This window comes from Cariama cristata, unplaced genomic scaffold, assembly GCF_000690535.1.
Source record: "Cariama cristata isolate BGI_N322 unplaced genomic scaffold, ASM69053v1 scaffold26084, whole genome shotgun sequence".
Lineage (NCBI taxonomy): Eukaryota > Metazoa > Chordata > Aves > Cariamiformes > Cariamidae > Cariama > Cariama cristata.
In genome coordinates this window covers 25190-45332 of record NW_009611696.1, presented here as the reverse complement: position 1 = coordinate 45332, position 20143 = coordinate 25190, and the positions used below count along the sequence as shown (strand labels likewise).

Here is a 20143-nt window from a genome sequence, read left to right as displayed (position 1 = left end):
AAAAAATTCTTGATTCTTCTTCCAGCTTTTAGGCTATACATCTTACAAGGAAATTTAATCTTTATCTCTTTCATTATCTTCTACTGCAGAGAGAAAGTCTAACCCCTTCCACCCTTTCTTGGATAAAGTGAGGTCAAATGTATAAATGCAGCTGTTTCATATAAGCTCTGTTGTATTTTGGTCACTGTCTAAATCTCCCTTTTGCTCTGTTCATTCTCTGAAGGATAATTCCCTCTTAGCAGAGGACTCCAGTCTGGGTGGCAGCAAACGTCTGAGCAAAAGCAATATTGACATCTCGGGAAGCATGGAGGATGAGAAGCCAAGGCAGCCATTGCCTAGGAAACAGAGTGACTCATCCACCTATGGCTGTGATACTATAACCCAACATCATGTTTTCCTGTCTAGGTAACTAGTGTTTGATGACTGAGTAAAAGAAATAGGCTTGCCATTGAATGGAGCTTGTCAGCACCAGAGCAACAGAATAATTTTTAGTGTTTGTGGTGTGTTTCTGGAGATTTGCTTAAAGTCCCTGTATACCCCTCAAGGAAAACCATAGATATAGTGGGTCTAGTATGAACTTACACATGGAGAGTTTTTTATTTAATCTTTATTCAGTTGTGAGAGTTTTGAATATGCAAAACTGAATGCAAGTAGTTCCATTTCTTCAGTGCAGCCCGCACAAATCAAGATGGATGAATGCTTTATAATTCTGAATTACGTTTTTCTTTCTAAAGGTCCCTCTGACTTCACTTGCAGGCTTTCTATTAATCTGTAAAGAGTGAGGTAATTCCTTTAGGTGCTCCCAATGGTCTATGAGCTATTCAGATCAGCTTTAAAACAAAGAAAACCCTGTGTAAGCATTTGGCTTAAATGAGGACAAGGTTGGGAGAAGAGAGTTAACTTAATTAGCTTTCCTGGATCCTAAGCAACCTTTAAAACACAGATTTGGTGGGAACATAAGCATTCCCTTTGTCTCATTGTTTCTGCCTGTTCTAAGCTATTTAGTTTTTTAGGTATCTGGATTCTTTGTGGTTTTTTCCCTCTATCCATTATCTTTTTTCCTTTATTTCATTAGAGGGATGCAGAGTGAGAAGTCTTATTGTGTGTTGAAGTTTCAGTTCTGCTACAGTTGAGTATAGTGCAGACTTACTACTGTGCTTTACTTTATCTGGCAGTTTTCTTAGTAGCAGTTTAAGGTAATTTTATTTTCTTGCTTTGACTGAATGTACTTTGCTTTGCTTTTGTTGACTCTTCTGCTTTTATTTTCAAACCATTGGGTTTTCTGGATATCGATAAAGTGTCTTCCCTCTGAAGAAGAATGTTTTTTTTTCACTTGTCTATGACTGAAAGCATGAAGATTTTTTTGGTCAGTCATTTTAAGGTTCTTGTATAGAAGGAGTACTGTATTATCTTTAAAGTATAGTGTTGGCTTGTATAAAGCACCTCAGACTTGGGGGAATAATAGGATAATTAAAAGACAAAGATAACAGTTTTCTTCCAAGCCTTTTTTCATTTCCTGTGTATCTGTGATTTTAAACTGAAAGCTGTATATACAGCTCTACGTAAGCAAGCAAATAGAAACATGTTATCTTCCATTCAGATTTTCAAGTCTTCAGATTTTAGGCTGTTGCGAAGTTATTGTGGAATAGTTGGACAAACATAGGCTAAAGACAGTGAAAATAATCCTTTATAAGGTAAAGAAGGGGAAAGAAACCACAGATCAAACCAAACCTTGTCATCCTCTGACCCACCCTGTACACAGAGAGACATTCCAAGCCCTTGGTTTCCTGTCTGTGAGACTTATGTAAGATCATTAAGACTTTTTTCCCCATGAGCTCATTTACTGGAATTTAGAGGTGGTGTGTCAGCATGAGTAATGAGGTTACAAAGATCACTCTTTCACACAGAAGTGTCCTTGTTGTACACACTGTGGTTGTGTTTCAGTGTATCAGCTTGTGCTTTTTGTCCGAGTGCTTTTGGCGTAGAGAGGTACCTCCTAACTGATGTCCCGATGATGGATTTAATTCTTGACTTTATTTCTAGCTTAAAGGAGCCCTAAGCTTGGTCCCCTGGGTTTCAGTTAATAACATCAGGTTATAAATTGAGAATGTCACTAGGTTCTCAGATTGAAAGAGAGGCCTGGTGTCTTGGCCTGATTTGGGACCAGTCTTCAGGATCTCTGGATTCTGATCCGTGCTTGGCCACTGATGCAGATAACTCATGAGGGCTTTAGTTACAGCTCTGGTTGAAGTCAGCATCTCTCAGTTAGGCTCTGCATGCTCTGGAGACATGTTCTGCTCTGTCTCATGACTGGACAGCAGGTGTATATGCTACTTTTCTGCTTCTGAATGTAGTTATTTCATCTCCAGCAGAACTAAATGAGGGACAAGTCTTTTCTCTGTCAGTGAGGGATAGGTGATCTGTATTTAAGCCATGCGTGTATGGCATACAAAGTAAATGAAAGTGTTTAAATCACTTTAAAAGCTATCTATAAGCATCACTAATTTTAACATGTAATATATAGTTGAATAGTAGTGAAATTCTAGGTCATAGCTCAGAGAATGGATTAGAACAATGCTTTTTATGTACCCATGTAACATACTTTATGACTATAAACTCTTAATACTGTTGACCTTCTACAACTTGAGTAGGTTAGAATTTGTAGCACAAGTTTCAGAATAAGCTTACACACATCTGTACTGCTAAAAGGGAGAGGAGTTAAACTTCAATCTTCAGAGTCCTTGTGTAACTTACCAACAAGTATTGTATAACATAACTGTAGAAAACTCTTGCATATTGAAGGTAGTAAATTTACTGAATAGTCACACTGGAAATCATGATAAGTGACTGCTATACTGCCATATCTATCTACAGTTTAAGGCATATTGCTTGATTCTAGATAGAGATGCTAGAGCTTTTTAAGCAGCCTGTTTTGGGAATGGATTTTTTCTCTTCGTGCCCTCTTCATGATTGTTGAATCAGTGCATTTTCTTTGCTCAGCATCCACTCAAGTGTGTTGAAAGATGGTGCAGACTTTCCTCCTGTGAATTCCAGTCACTCAGAAGTAAACCTGGGCCGATTTGAATTCGAGGTGTCTGATTTCTTCCTCTTTGGATCGCCGCTTGGTTTGGTGCTGGCCATGAGGAGTACTGTTCTGCCTGGCCTGGATGGTAAGCTGGGATTAGAATACAGGTTGCATAATGACCTTTGTAAACAAAGGGACTCATATAAAAGGAGGTAAATAGAGGAGCCTACTTAAAGACTGAGGAGTGAGGTAAGTTTCCATTTTTTTCCTCTCAGGTAACAGAGCCTAGTGATTAGACACATACAGGATTTTTTTGTTTTATTTCTAAATACATCTGGATTTTTTCTTTTTTTTTTCAGTTAAAGTAAGAGCTTACTTGCTTACTTTACTTTTCAAAATTCAGTGTGTGTTTTGCCTCTTTGCATTGTATGAGGTTTGGATAGCAGAGGATCTTTGTAGGAAATTAAATGTCCATTTATCAGGTGAGGGAGAAAAATCAGTTGCAATAGTGAGAAGAGGCAACAATTCAGGTCTCCCTTTTTTTTTTTCTTCTCAATTTATAGACTTTTGAGTAATGTCATTCGACTGAGCTTTCAAAGTCACATTTGGTTGTGTCAATAAAGTGGAATGTAATATAAACTGAAAATTATTTTCCCTGCCGTAATTAAAAAAATTACTGGACCCATGTCTTTCAGAGCCTATAGAAATCTGGTAGGATATTTTTAGCAAGTTCTATGAACTTACGAGAGGGCATAATTAAATTACCGTTTTGCATTTCATTCCTCATATTTGCAGTACTCAGTTTTGTTCAAATAAAAAAACCCAAACAAAACCAAACATCAGCTAAAAAGAAGGGGAATTCATGTATATTTTCCCACAAACTAAGGCTTTTTGCTTCTATGAAAGAGCTGTCAGGGAAATGAACAAAAATTACATAGATGATGGCTGGCTTTGAAAACTGCACTGCAATTTGTTTTTCTGTCGTAGGGATTTCTTTACAAGATTAGCAACACTTCCCTCTGAAGATGATGGGGGTTTTTCTAGGGGGTTTGGGGCAGGGAGTTGGGCGTTTTTTTGGTAGGACTTTATGTGGACAAATCTATCAGTATTAATTTGCGCACATGGATTCAAATTGTTTGAGCTAGAATTCCTATTTTTGCAAGATGTCCTGGTTTCCATATAATGAATCAGAATGGACACATTTACTCTGGAATCACATACGAAATAGAGCATGCGTCTGTTTCATTAAATACCTTTTTAGAGTCTTTGAGGACAAATGCTGATGAGCAGTTGCCAGTTACTGCACGGTAAGTAGAAAATACTGGCAGTGTTTGGTATGAGAGTACCTCAGTGTCAGACATTGACACATCTTTTCGTAAGGCAGTGGTGGCTGTCAGCAGTTGACTCTGTGTGGCAAGCCCTCCTATCAGTCAGTCCTGATGAGCACAGATGAAATTCACATTTCACTTCAAGGGAATGTACACATGTATTGAAAATGTGTGAAAAACTAATGGATTTGTGGCTTTTTGCAGGAGACATTGCTCTGAAGTGATACAGGTTTTGTGTGTAATTGTCTGTGCAATCTGAATGTCTTCCCTTGAATGCTGTGCTGCATATGAAAGCATTTTTGTGTTCAAAAGTATGACAATTACATTTAGAAGTCATTGTTGGCCATATAAATATGCCCTTTAGTAGTAATGTTGGATTCACAGAGGTGAGAACTGCCTTCCTGAAACCTTAATATTGTGAAGCAGAATCACTGGGACAGAGGAAGCTCTGCAAGTTGATCATAACTTTTCCCTGTCTGAGATCCAGGCAAAGCATGAACAAGGTAAAAATGAGACTACTGGGATTTGTCTCAGGGGGTAATTTTAAGAACAAAGTGACTTACCATATTTTGACTATGTTTTTTTATGAGGCCATAGTGCTGTTTTAACTTGAAACTAATCTGTGTTACTGGGGAAGGCTGCAAGGCAAGAGAATAACAAAAGAGACAGCTTTGCCCTGACTGGTTAGAAGCAAATTTCTGAAGGTTACTATGACTCTGATTACTGTATGTGCTTGCCATTTATTGATGAGAATGTATCAGTAAAGAGAAAACACAATGTCTTGAAGTTCTGATAGCTTCCTTTAGCCAGATGTCTGAGACGTGGCTTATGGACGGTGAAACCAATAAGATTGGGGCAAGATATAATGTGTCTGTTCCACAGTTTTCCACATGCCACAGGAATCTAAAGCAAGCTCTTCTGCACAGCAAGTGTTCCAGTTACCAGTTTGGAAGAAATTCATGTACCATAGAATTACATTTTTACCTTTAGATACTGGAAAGCAAAGAGCAAATGCAACTTCTGAGTCCTTGTATAATATTTTGGTGGCAGCTCTGTGCACGAGTCAAAGTTCCCTTCTCATATTTAACTTTATAGCAGACGAATGAGATAGCTATAAACAATTGGGATTAGGTAGAGATGGATGGCAAATTTCAGCGCTTAAATACTTTACTGGACTGGGACTGAATGTTTCTAAACTCTCTAGCCAATAGTACTTCTTTCCCCAATATCAGCTCTGGTACTCTCCAGACACTTTAACAGGAAAATTTCACATTAATTACTGGCATTTTAAATTATTTTCTTCAAATTAGCTCTCACTTCCATCTGCCCTCTGGTATCCTGCAGGGAGTATGCTTTGAGAGCAGCTCAACTGACCAGCATTTCAAACATATTCCAAGGTGAGCAGAGACTACTGGAAGCATGATTAGTCTTTAGAGGTACATATGATAAGAGAATCCCATTTTAAAGTGATAATTATGGCACAATTGAGAGGAAAACAGACAAATTTAAATGTATCATGCAGACAATTGGAAGTTAAGTGAGAAGAGTCAGGTGCCTTTTTTACTGAAATGAAGGGTAGAAAGCTACTTGGAAATGTGAAAAATAAAATTCAGGATGTTTTTATTTATTTGTTTTGTTACAGTCAGTTTTTAAAACAAAAGGGAAGAAAATTATATCCAGAGGTTTGCCTGTTCTGTCTGCAGAACAGATGCATTTTGTTGTGTTTTACTTCCTGAATATTTATTTATCTTTACACTAATAAGAGTGTGGCTAAAAACAAATCTTCATTCCAATTTTGTATTTTCTTGCCAAACGCCTTTTGAATTCTCTTCTGTTGAATATTCTGTTGGTCCCTTAGTGCTTCCTTGACAGTTCTTCTGGTTACCCTCTAGCACTCTCTTCTGTAATCCTCCCACTGTCTAGTCTCAGTTCTTATTTGCCAAAGTACTGATCATTTGTGTGTCCCTGCCAGGTTCTTCCACACTGTGTGCTGATTATCCTTTGAAGAGGCTTGCTACCCTATGAAAATGTCAGTGTTTTTTTAGAATTCCAAATATATCATGAGCATTTAGTTACATCCACAAAGTGGCGCTGTTCTACCTTAGGATGGTTATAATGGTAGGGTGTTTTGCACTTGCTCTCAATGGGAGCTAAAACTGCTAAATGCCACAGTAGTAGGAAGTAATCTACTTTGGAACATGATGTGCTATATTCCCTTGCCAAGTTGGAAGAGGTATATGAACACAACGGACAGCTCAGAGGACATGCTTTCTTGTTGCCACTAAATATCATAATTTGTCCTATGCTGACAATTTTCATAATCCTGCTGTTTGCATTCCTGGCTTTCTTTGTCTTCTGTGCATATACAGAAGGCAGACATATACAGGATAAATACCTGTACAAGAAATATAAGAAGGTGCAGTTAGGGAACAGATTTTATTACATTAAGCACTTCCTTTTTGTTTGACTCTAACAGTTAAAATTAAGTATGACAAGAAAGAAAGAATAAACCAATATACTACCCACTAGGGAAGGAAGCTCTAGTTTAGTAGGATAATACCCAGTTTACTGCTTTACTTTATAAGGACTAGATCCCTAAATACATATGTCAAAGTTATAGGCTTGCCAAAATATGGTTTTATTTATAATGCAGTGTAATGCTTTACCTCACAGAATGTATGTCACACGATAAGAGAATTATACTTTCCTTGCAAAGAAATAATTTCTGCTGTGCTTAAATGCTCTCACACAGGTGACCTCTTTCTATTCTTTGTGACAAATACTAAGAACAAAATACAGCTTGAAGAAAGCCATCAAAGGTAGTCTTGGATCTTTGCAGTCTTGCTGGTGTTTTCCTTTTGTTTCTCTTGTGATGCAATTAACTGGAATACATGGGAGAATTTACTCAGTTTTCACAGCACAACAAACTGATGGACACATTTAGTACCCTACTTGGACAATATGTTAAGAGAAAAGGGTACTTGATAATGGTTCCCAGAGAACTGTGGAAAGGCACTTCACAGAAGAATCTCACAGGCCATAGTTTTTGCATATGGCTGGCTTGGTGGTGGGAAAGAGACAAAGGTGGCATGAAGCTCCTATTTATTTGATAGTGGGAAAGGGAAAAGATTCTATGGTGTCCTCAACAAGCAGTCTTATTATCTCCCACTTTCTTTTCATCTGCTACCAGGTGTGCTGGTTAATGTACAGAGCCATCCTTTCTAGAAAAATCAACATACAACAGACATCAAAAGTAGGCTTTGGTTATCCTGTAGCTGGAAACCTGGTAATTGCCACTCATCACAATCTTAAAAAATGTTTTACAAAGAGAACTGGAGGGGAGAGGAAACAACCCACAAAGCTTCACTTAATGCCCCCAAAGACACCCACATTGTTCACTTTGTGTTACAAAAATCCTGCAGAATTAAGGAGGTGTTGCACCATGCTCAGAGTGAGTCAGTGAATGCGAAATACAATGCACACCGCATGCCCAAAGAAGAAAAGCATTCATGGTTTCATGAAACTGGATCATATGTAGGTATATTCATAGAATCATAGAATGGTTTGGTTGGAAGCGACCTTAAAGATCATCTAGTTCCAAGCCCCCTGCCATGGGCAGGGACACCTTCCACTAGACCAAATTGCTCAAAACCCCATCCAAGCTGTCTTTGAACACTTCCAGGGATGGGGCATCCACAACTTCTCTGGGCAACCTGTGCCAATGCCTCACCACCCTCACGGTGAAGAATTTCTTCCTAGTATCTCATCTAAATCTTCCCTCTTTCAGTTTAAAGCCATTGCCCCTTGTCCTATCACTGCATGCCCTTGTAAAAAGTCCCTCCCCAGCTTTCTTGTAGGCTCCTTTTAGGTATTGGAAGGCTGCTGTAAGGTTTCTCCAGAACCTTCTCTTCTCCAGGGTGAACAACCCCAACTCTCTCAGCCTGTCTTCATAGGAGAGGTGCTGCAGCCCTCTGATCATCTTTGTGGCCCTCCTCTGGACTTGCTTATTGGAAGAATTGTCTCAGAGCATTTCTTGAGAGGCTATGAGTATTGACCTCTTCATGACATGAAGATAAGTCTCCTCCACAGTTCAGCATAGAGAGCGTGCAATAAGGTGCCCATGGATGTGATTCATCATCATACTCAGAGTATCTTGAGAAGGTTTTTACTATGATCAATAAAAGGTTAATTGTCTTACTAATTTGAGAAAAAACATTGTGTCCCTGTGCTGTAGCCTTTATAGAACAAACATTCATATAGAACAGATCAAAAGTATTGCTCTAACCTACTTATTGCAATGCTGCTGTTACAACTCAGTATCAATCTTTTAAGCTTAGAACTTGGTAATGTCAACATAGTCTATATCAAGATTTGTCCCTATATACCATTAATAACAGCAAGCATGAGAACATGAATTTTTAGAGTCCTTCCAGCAACATGGAAACACTTGAGAAAATCTATAAGAATGTAGTGTTTTCTGATTTAGCTCTTAGTGACTCTGTGACTGCAGCAGAGGAAGATACAGAGCATCAAATTTGCTCATTGTAGTTTTGCTTATGTACAAATAAATACCTTAACTGTTACTCTTCAAAATGAGAAAGAACCTGAGTAGTGTATTTTTCTTTTTTTTTCTTTTTTTTTTAATTCCATGATGAGTGCTCTGGTGAGAGATGTCACTTAAGATAGACTCCATTAGATCTAATGTTCCATGACACCTTATATTAAAACTCTAATTCTTCATGGTTTCCAGTTAAGCATGTGTTTGGCTTGTGCATGGGAACAATGCTGTACCAAACATGTCTTCTAAGGAAAAACGTCATACATGTTACTAGGATTTTGTTATCACCACAAGGAAATAGTAATTCTATCAAAGAAACATTTAGGGTTTATTGTATAGCACAGCAGGTTTGAAAACATGTCTTGCTTGCATGGAGTTCATGGGGAGCAGAGGTAATATTCCCAAGCGTATTTTATAAATGCTTAGTCATTCCTTTGCTCTTGTAGTTAATAAACTGACTGTTGTAACATGTAATGCAGTGCTATACAAATGGTACTAAGTTTAATGAGCCTATAATGAATTGATTTGCTTGCGCTGGCAGGATTCAGTGTGATTGAAGTGTGGTGTGGTGAGAAGCAACTACACTGGCCGTTTTACAGACCTTAGCAGTCTTATGTGATCACCCATCCAAGTGTAAGTTATGCTTCAGTGCTGTGCATTTAGTCAAAAGAATGCCTTACTGACTGAGTAAGGGATTTTCAGATTTATATTTACAGCTGTAGCCCAAAAACCTCAGGAGCTGCACACCTTCGGCAAGAATCATAAACATTGCATTGCTGTTATAGTATGACCAACCTCATTTCTATTAGCTTCCATAAGGTAACTTCAGAAACTGCAGCACTTTCTGTCATCTGCCTGCTCCTGCTGTCACCTGGATTTAAATCCTCTGGACGTAACAGGCCTGTCAAACCATTTTGCTGGTAAATATTTGAAGTGCTGACCATCATAGCTGTAATGCCCAATAATATATTTAGAAGATTTTAAACTTCTTTTTCCTTCCTTACTTCTGTCTATTTCTGTGGCTGGTCTTCACGCCTGCTACATGCTTGCATCTCAGATTGTGATGTCTCTGTAAATGCCTTTGCAGCGAAGTGTTCTTTACATATGAAATAGCGAACAATTTAGTTAAATTTCTTGTATGCTAGTCTGGAGTTTGCAGAAGACCATATTAACCATGTTTCTGTATAGACTCCTTGAAAATTGTAAAGGGGCAATACTGAACTCTCTTTCTCTGTCTTATTCTCATCCAAGTGTGCCAGGTCCGCCCAGCCTGCAGCCAAGTGTACAGTTTCTTTCACTCTGCTGACCCTTCTGCCTGCAGACTTGAACCATTGCTGGAGAAAAGATTCCATCTCCTGCCTCCATTCAGTGTCCCACGGTACCAGAGATACCCACTAGGGGATGGAAGATCTCACCAGTTAGGTACAGTGCCTATTTTCATCTCTCTCCTTATCTGTTGTTCTCTTAAGCATTCTCTCCTCACACAGCTCAAGAGGATTTGAAATACCAATGTGCTAACATGCCAAAACCAAGTCATCTGGGACAGAATGGCACAGACATATTTAGCAAGTGTGGAATCAAAGAGGATTACCAAGAAAAAATGATTCTTATATATGAGCGTTGTGATACTAGTTGTGTTAAAGAGGGGTTGGAAAGTGATAGCACTGCTTTAGTTGCGAACTTCCATGTCTTTGACTATCATTTTAAAAAATTTATTTTTACATAGTTGACCTTTGCTTAGATCTTCAGATACTCTTTCTCTTGGTCACTTGTTGGTTTATTGCAGATATCTACTAGGACAAATCAGAGCACTTGGCAAATTGTCTTTTGATTGCTTATTTCCTAGGTGGACTGCTAACAATAGTTATGTTGGGTAATAAATGTTTGAATCCAGGAAAAAACAGAAATAGACTGTTTTGTAGAGAGGAGGAAGAAAGATGTGGATGAACAAGGTGCCAGTAGAAGGAATTGTGCTGTTTTGACTTTATAGAAAATGAAAGAAAATCATATAGATGCAAAGTATCTTGACTTGTCATATTATGCAATAAAGGAATTGATCAGTGTGTGTCTGTACATGCATGCACATTAGATTTTTTTCTTTTTGCCACAGATTAGACATGAATTCAAGCCCCAGCAGGGTATTTCAAAGGGCTTTTCAGGATTCAGAGTTTAAGGTTGGAGGCTAATATAGTAAAATGGCAGTGTTTTCTATTTGTTGGAGCTGGGAGAATTGTATTGTTGGGAACCTGTTCTGTGCAGTAGGATACATGTAATTCCTTTATCTGCTCAAATACGGTGTACGTTGGATGCAAATCAGTTTAATCTGATTAAGTCAATGTTTGAAAAGCAACAGTTGATCTTGACTTGCAGAAGGTTGATTTCTAGGTCTTGGCTTCATTGAAATGTGAAGATCTGGCTGTTCCTCAGGAAATGACTTAAGGAATAGCTAAGGTGAGGGACAGTCCAAACTAGGGAATATGTGCTCTCTCCTCACCCCTATGTCTCAGTTTTCTTTCAATGGAAATATATACCCTGCTTTACATTCTGACTTAGAGTTAGTATAAAGCCTGACTGTGCACTTTGAAATCCTGCTGGTTAGTTAGACACAAATTCTGTCACTGAAACATATCTAACGCTATCTTGAAAAGTTGAACCCTCCTTTAGATAACTGTCATAGGAAGAATAGTTCCCTTGGACTGCTTTTCAAATCGAAAACCTTGCGTTGGTACAATTTACCAGCTCTATTGTGTTAAAGTAAACCCTTCAGATACGGTGATTCTTGAAGCAGAGGGTTTATAAGTGATTTGGGAACAACCTGTGTTCTTTTTGAGTTCATCTAAGGCACTGGGTCAGAAAATTCCCCTACAGAGCACGTAAATCTGGAAACCCTATCTGTTGGATGTATTACAAAATAAAAATTCCTGAGTGCTAATGATCAGGAAGTGTTCCATGGTATGGTTTTGTATTTAAACCTCTGTGCAGAGTTAAATAATTGCCATGCTTTCCAAGTATGCTGCGTTCTATTTCAATGAATGTGAAATCCTTCCATTTAAATGGAAGTGCTTTGAGATCCTTTTGGAATTTAAGGTTCTTCATTCATAAAGGATTAATTCTAGTGACTGTGTAACTTTTTTTTCCTTTCTCTGATACTTGGGCTTGTGAAAGTATTTCTTAAAATGAGAGCCTCCTTGGTGTCAGCTGGAATGGTAGTTTACTAATCAATTATGATGAGACCTAGTTACACCAAACTCGTCATTATGCACTGCCTTAAACAGCCTTTTCTGATAATCTTTCATGTCATTAAACAATCTCATTCACTGTTCCTTTTCTCATAAGAACTGATGATTAAAATAAGAATGATTCTGTTGTCTGCCTGACATTCCTGATAGGTGCCTCTGTGTAAAAAAAAATCTGATTGGAAGCCACATGAAAAAAGTTCACTACTAGAAGAGAATTTCACCATAAGATTCATAGGAACAATTCAGCAATAACACAAGCTGGCAAACATTGATGAAAACTTGGCAGGGGGGATGTTCTATAGCTGTCTTTCTGTTCTTGCTAATCAAATGAAGCTTTTGGAGCCAGCTGCTCTGTGCATGGGGTTTATCTTGAAGCTTTTAGTTTATCAAATGTACTTTTTCCATTGAGATTCAGGAAACATCTAAGACTTAAACAGCAGGACTTAAAGAGGAGGGCACACGTTTATCTAGACAATTGCCTTTTGCATCCAGCAGGCATCAATACTGACCACTAATTCTGCCCCCAGGGTCATTCAGTTTGTAGTAATGCGATATTGTTTGTGTGTGTGATGGATTGATTTATTAAGAGCTTAATGATGGTGAAAGCTGACTCTTACTAGGCTTGATTTTGACAATCGCAGAGACTTGACTAGCCCAGAAAATTATTCCTCTTTCTGTCAGTTACTTGGTCAGCTGTAACCGTATCTGCTGTTGATGCAATTCTTAAAGTGGATGTGATGACATTGTTAGGCTATTGATAAAATAGCTTAATAAAATAAAATTATTTGAGGCATGATTTAAATTCAGTTTTCTGAATGTATAGGAGTGTCAACACATTGTATGCAAAGAGAAAGAAAAATTAGCAAAGACTAAGTTTAATATCTGAGATATCTTCGACCTGTGCACTGGATAGATAGAATGGAAATAATCACATAAGGCATCCCACTTTTTCAGCGGTCACCTCTTAAGGGGGTATTTATCTCATGTTGCTGTGATATACAGACAAGTGAAAGTAAAAGAAACTGCTTTGAAAGCACTGGCAGACATACAGATCAGGTGGAGAAAACATTTATCTTCATAACTATTTCACCTATAGTGATTGCTGACAGAAAACATAGCAGTAGATAATGATTCAGACAAAAATGCAATTTATTAATTGGTGGATTTTTTTTTTTCACTATAAGGGCAAGGTACAAAGTTCAGGTTATGCTACAGCCCAGAGAAAGCCATGCTCTTGACCTGTCACTAAACAGCAACCTTCTCAGCTACTGCCTAGTTGACATTTCATAATCAAAGTGCTTTTTTGTAGCTATTATAAGTGAGCTTTAGCTTTGTGACAGGTCTCTGATGTACTACCAGTCACCTTTTGACACTTCCTAACATGTGGGTTTTGATTCCTTTTTTTGCTTTGCTGCCTATGACATGATGCATTATATCTATTTGGGGGTTAAAGATATAGTTGTTATGTATTAATTCAAAACACCTGGTTTCAACCTATCCTGCTTTTTAGACATTTTACATAGCAGAATGTAGATAATAATAATCCTCTTTACTGTTTGAGCTTCTACCTCATATTTTACTTTGCAGCACAATTGAAATAATTACAAAATTTTTCTCGTGCAAAGTTTTATTTGTAAGGAATATATGGGAGTGCCAGTCCAGACTATGGCTGATCCAACTGGTCTGCTTCATTATATGTAGAAATTAAAGTCTAAAAGCACAGTACTTCTCCAATTGTATATACATAAAATACAGTTAATTCTGTCTGGGGATGGTTTCTGTGTGGCCTTGAGGAAGTTGCTTTGCCTCTTTATGTTGGCTGTAACTATCATAATTACCTAAGATGAGACTGTAAAATGATCTGCCTTTATTTTATTTCTTATCAAGCATGATAGTAAATTTAGATTAGTAAGATAAATTATAAGAAGTTTTAGTGACCCTCAAAGCCACGAGAAAGGTTATTTTGGGTGGGAAGTATCCATTTCAGTTATTTAAATGGAAGAATTATGCAAGTAGACTGTCCTAGTCAAAAGTTGAGCACAGGGCTTTTAGAAAAACGTAGCATTACATGTATTTTATTAATCTCTAACCGGTACGCTCTATCCTCTTTTACAATTCAACAAAGACCTGACCTACAGAGATGAAGGCACGCTCCCTTACCTGTTTAAAATAAAGAAACGAGAGGAAAAACTGCCAAAAATGCCTTCCATTTTTTTGATTTGATCTCTTCACAGGGAGAATGGTTACTGAGTTTAGAATAACAGTAGTACAAAATAAACAACAGGTTTCAAGGCATCAGCCCCCTTACCAAGCTGATCTTAAGCTAGTCAATAATATGGAAAAGACTGACAACATGTTTTCCATTCTGTGCAAAGTTACTATTTTTCCTTCTCTCTCCATCTCCCTTTTACTGGGAATGAAAAAACAGAACTCTTGCAAAATTGTAATGGGGGAGGAAGGATTAGATTAGTGTCAATTTATGACTGTGTCAGCAGAGCAACAATTCAGAAGCAGAAAATTTACTTTAAAAGAACAACCTTTTTTATTTCAGTGAATCTTTTGGAAGGGGAAGCAGAACACTGCCAATCATGAGCACTTCATGGAGATATAGCTCTTATTTATGGGATTCATTGCACCTTCTTCTGTGGAATTTCCTGCTGGTTGATGTATGGATCAGGGTTCTGGTTCAGTTAGACCCCTAATGGGGTGCAATTTGGCAGCTTCCCTGTTCCTTAACTGCTTATGTCTGTGGATTCTGCTGTTCTCTTCAGTGAACCAATTTGCTGTGATATTTTAGACCAAATCATTTGGGGTTTGTTGTCAGAAGGACCAGGTGCCTTGCTGTTCAGTATTTAGTATGACATAGAATCAGACCTTCTACTTCTTTGTGCTGCTTCTTTCACTACAAAGAGCGTATAATACTTCCTCGTCTTGTGAGGTAAGTAATAAGAAAGCAGCACTGTGTTTTCTTTTCAGTTGTTTATGTTGGAGTCTATATAGTTTGCCTGAGACAAGGGAAGTAATAAAATTATCCTTCCATTCTTTTCACCTCCATCAAGCTTTCCTGTAGCCACACATAGCTTTCCTTACTGTATGGCATCAACAAGATTCCTTTGAAAGAACAGTACATTGCAGTTTCTTTAATGAAAACTCAAAGCACATGTTCCCATGGAAACTACAATTGAACATGTTCTGTCCAAACTACATACCCATCACAAAGTGTTGGAATTTGATTGTTTCTCTGATTCAGTTGCAGGGCAGCTCCTTTTGTTGTCTCATGCAGTTGAGATACTCAGGCTTATGTCAAAACAAGCCAAAATCTTTATAACCATGTCTGCTTTTTGGAAGGGGGGAGATTGTAGGGAGCTATGCTGCTATTCCTTTTCATTTAATGGTGACATGTTTTATCAGTCCTGATAATCTATAGGCATTTATGCTTCCAGTGTATTTTTTAAGGAATGGCGTCCTTGAAAGCAGCAACTTATTGTTGTGTTCTATGTGCACCGTTGAAATACTCATTGCATTGAGAGTTGGTAAGACTTGAAAAGTTGAAGAGAAACTTATTCCAGGCCTCCACTACATAGAGAATCATATGACATAGTCCCCAACCCAAGACCATATGAAAGATGAGCACAGGATGATTACAGTTATTTGTCTGAATGGGACTGAAATACGCTCAGAGATAGAGCAATACATCATCAAGGGCCATCTGCTTTCTTTTGTATTATGTGCATTGAACTGAGTCTCCTTTTTCTTTTGTTCGCTGTTTTAATCTCTCCAAGAGGTTTGTTCTCTGAAAAACAACACTGAGTCGTCAGCTGCTTTTCATATGCACTCTGCTCTATATCCTATCTCTCAGTTGAGGTTCTGCCTTTCCTAGGTACAGGAGGTATGTGCAGGCTGCTTCAAGCAAAATTATCAGTAATACTTTTATTTAAATTTATGTCTGTTCTTACATGCTTCAGAACACCTCAGGAGGAAGGCTGTGTTTTGTTTCATTAAGTAGAGATGTTAGCCATGGCCCATAGCTTTGTCAGAGTGGCATGAATAAATGAGAATTCTGTTCTATTTGGGAACACACAAAACAGTAGATAGCCTTGCTGAGGATTCTCTGTCTAAAGTAATTTTGCTCATGACAGGAAGAGGACAAGAGAAGTATCACAGACTCCCAGGGCTGTGTAGCTCTTCTCAGAGAATGACTTTAAAATGGATATGGTTGAATGTGAACTAAAATAGCCTCCCAACATCACTACCTAGTTTGGAAGATCTTGGCCAAAAGCACCCAGCTGCCATTGCATTTTGATGGCAGTAGGGTGTGCTTTCTCCATTTAGTCATGTTGTCCTCACTCTGAAGGAGTTTCATCCATGGTCATTAAATCTGATGTTATTCAGGAAAACACTTATTAGCTCTATATTTAAAGAAATATACACACACACTAATTTCAAAGCATGTTGTTCATCCCATTGGGTTTGGTTTTTTAATTATTATTTTCATTTCTGTAACCTGCAGGTGATGCTCTCCACAATCACAGTGCTGTGCTCCTTGAGAACAGCTCTTTGAACATACCTTTCCCTCAAGAGAGTCCTGGATCTCCAAACGCATCTGATCAACCTCAAGGAAGAGCAAGAAAGTTGAGCTTGGCCAGCACAAACAGTGAAAACTCAGGGTCGACAGAAAGCTTGCCATCAGCGTACCTCACCAACAGTAAGTGAAGCCTGGTGCCATGTGATGTCTGATATGGGAACAACCCTTCCCTCCACATCCTTTCTGTGGAAAAGTTTATTATGAAAAGGAAAATTACCTGCTTGGAAATTTCAGGAGAATGAGAACAGCCTAAGTTGCTGCAATTTTAAATAACACAATTTAGCCTCCTCTTCTGTTTGTAATTAAGTAGATAAAGTAATAGAAGTGAAGTCACAGTTTTATATTAAGGTGCCACTCATAAATAGTCATTTAAGGTTTCATAGTAACAGGGGTTTAGAAGCATGTTCCAGGCATGAAGAAATATGAAGTGCTACAAATCATTATATTGTCCTGTTATAGACTGTAGTCATATATCAATATTCTGTTCACTATTTGGGAAGCATTTGCATTTCTTACTCTATAAAATGATCATAAAAGTACTAGTCTTTCACTGTACATTTTCCGTGGACCAGGAAGCAATGGGAAACATGCTGAAGTGATTTCTCCTTCCCCAAAATTTGGATCCAATAGAACTGGATTTAAGTGATGATGCAATCAGTGAAAACAGTGCTTTCGTGTTTGGTAGATACCTTTAACAGACTCTGAATGTCAAGATTAAAAAAGCAGAAGACTTCATTCAACTGTCTAGTTTAAACATAAAGACAGCAAGAGATTTATTAAGAAGATACCTTACAGAAATGTGATGCTATTTTGTTTTGGTTTTTTTGTAGTTACTGCAAAGTGGTGGGGAACAAAACGAATAGATTATGCCTTGTATTGTCCAGATGTGCTGACAGCCTTTCCAACTGTGGCCCTGCCACATCTCTTCCATGCCAGCTACTGGGAGTCAACAGATGTTGTGGCCTTCATTTTAAGACAGGTCATTGATCTCTTTATTTTTTCTCTCTGCAATGAATATCCTTGTGATTGTTAATTGCATCTTCCAAGGCTGATCAGTCTTTTAATCTTTAGTTCAGTTAGATGGCTAACTGTGATTGCATCACATACAACAGGATGTAGGAATGACAGATGTGGATTTATTGGAGAGGTGAAGGGGACAGTGAGCCCACCATTAGCACTGCTGGCTGATGTTCTTACTGCTGACTGTGTGACTGGGAACAATGCACTGTCATGCATGCCTTACTCACCCTTCCCATGCCCCAGGTCAGTATAACCCTGTATTATGTACTAATTTCCTCTTGTTTTTGAAGGAATAGGCTATCTCCAGCCTTACTTAATTATGTATTTCCCTACTAAATATCAAATTATTCACATACATTTGGTAATAAATCAGCAGTTTGAAAATACTGCTCCCACAAAAGCATGTCTCTCCTTTAACGATACTAGAGTATTTCGAGGCATTGTGTGCACTGTCTCCCAAGAATTTGTTTCTGAGTTGTGATGGGTCTCTTGTTCCTACTGTGTCAATAATATGACAGCAGCTAACAGTGACTTAGGAATAATGCAGTGCTCTGACCTCTAGAGAAAGTGGTGAGGCTAAGAAATCTCACCTAGGGTAAAAACAAAATTAAAATTAAGTGGTGTTCAGGTGAAACCTGCAGGATCTTAGAATCGTTTAGGTTGGAAAGGACCTTTAAGATCATTGAGTCCAACTGTAAACCTAGCACTGCCAAGTCCACCACTAAACTATGTCCCTAAGCACCATGTCTACACATCTTCTAAATACCTCCAGGGATGGTGACTCCAGCACTACTGGTAACCCCCCCCCTCCCCTGGCCAGCCTCTTCTAATGCTTGATAACACTTTCAGTGAAGAAATTCTTCCTAATATCCAATCTAAACTTCCCCTGGCACAACTTGAGCCCATTTCCTTCGCTGGTTACTTGAGAGAAGAGACCGACCCGCACGTCACTACAACCTCCTTTCAAGTCGGTGTAGAAGCCGATAAGGTCCCCCTCTCATCATCCTCTTCTCCAGGCTAAACACCCCCAGTTCCCTCAGCTGCTCCTCATCGGATTTGTGCTCCAGACTCTTCACCACCTTCATTGCCCTTCTCTGGACACACTCCAGCGCCTCAATGTCATCTTTGTAGTGAGGGGCCCAAAACTGAACACAGTACTCGAGGTGTGGCCTCACCAGTGCCCAGTACAGGGGGACGATCACTGCCCTGGTCCTGCTGGCCACACTATTCCTGATACAGGCCAGGGTGCTGTTGGCCTTCTTGGCCACCTGGGCACACTGCTGGCTCATGTTCAGCCGGCTGTCAACCAACACCCCCAGGTCTTTCTCCACTGGGCAGCTTTCCAGCCACTCATCCCCAAGTCTGTAGTGTTGCATGTGATTGTTGTGACCCAAGTGCAGGACTCAGCACTTGGCCTTGTTGAATTTCATACAATTGGCCTCAGCCCATTGATCCAGCCTGTCCAGATCCCTCTGTAGAGCCTGTAGAGGATAAGTGTCCCCCCGAGAACCCAAAGTGACCCTCACCCAAAAGCCAGTCACAAGGAGTTTAATTTGGATTAACCCAAGGATCAGTGTGTTTTTTACATCTGTGAATGATGAAGCAACTGCGGAAATTTTCATTAAATCAGTTTGGCAGATGTCAGTGTGCCTGCCTCTCTTGCAAATCCTTTTAGGTGGTCTGAGTGTTAACTCCCTCCACCTCCTGCTCCCAGTGCTGGTGTCAATGATGTTAGTTCCCTGGAGGCTCACCTGGTTGCTCCGGGGAGTGGAAGCTCAGTGGCTGAGTTCCCTCCAGTCCAGAACTGCTGCTGAGTCATACTGTGTGATTGTACCAAACTCCCATCTTTATATGGCAGTCTGTGAGTGGAGCGTGCAGCAGATAATCTGGCTGGTAACCAGACCACTTGCAGAATTTTTGATTGCTGTTTTTGATTGATTAAATTGTAAGAGTCCTTCAACCTCATGCTGTCCTTTCAGACCATCCTTTAGTATATCTGATTCTAGTCAAAATGTATCATTAAGCAATGCACAATTTTAAAAGCTAATTGAAAAAATTTTCTTTATAACTAGCGTCACCTAATCAAGGCAAAGCAAAAGTTGCTGAAGAGTTTTTCCATGAGTGAGAACAGTCTCTGGAACAGGAATCTTATTTGATGCTCGTCCCAAAGTAGAGGAGAGGTTTCTACTGGAAGTGACAGGATGCAAATCCCTGTTTTTTCTGTTCAAGGGCCCTAGATAATTGTACATAGATGTTTCTCCTCTCCTTTGCAGCTCTTTTATAGCTCTTCTCATCTCATCTTCTCTCTCAGGATGTTTTTTGCCTTGAATCCATTAGAACAGTTTCCCATCTTTCCTTTCAAATGCCTCCCTGAGCAATCATTCCTGC

At 38.9% G+C, this 20143-nt stretch overlaps 1 protein-coding gene across 1 annotated transcript in view; it reads left to right on the top strand.

Moving 5' to 3' along the window:
• Positions 1 to 145: 145 nt before the first annotated feature.
• The window catches only part of PITPNM3 (PITPNM family member 3), a 31220-nt gene continuing 11222 nt past the window's right edge, over positions 146 to 20143 (top strand). The window contains exons 1-5 of the mRNA XM_009698355.1: positions 146 to 405; positions 3001 to 3170; positions 10163 to 10333; positions 16661 to 16855; positions 17566 to 17714. Of these exons, the coding sequence (XP_009696657.1) occupies positions 146 to 405; positions 3001 to 3170; positions 10163 to 10333; positions 16661 to 16855; positions 17566 to 17714 (945 nt within the window). The remainder of the gene's footprint in view (positions 406 to 3000; positions 3171 to 10162; positions 10334 to 16660; positions 16856 to 17565; positions 17715 to 20143) is intronic.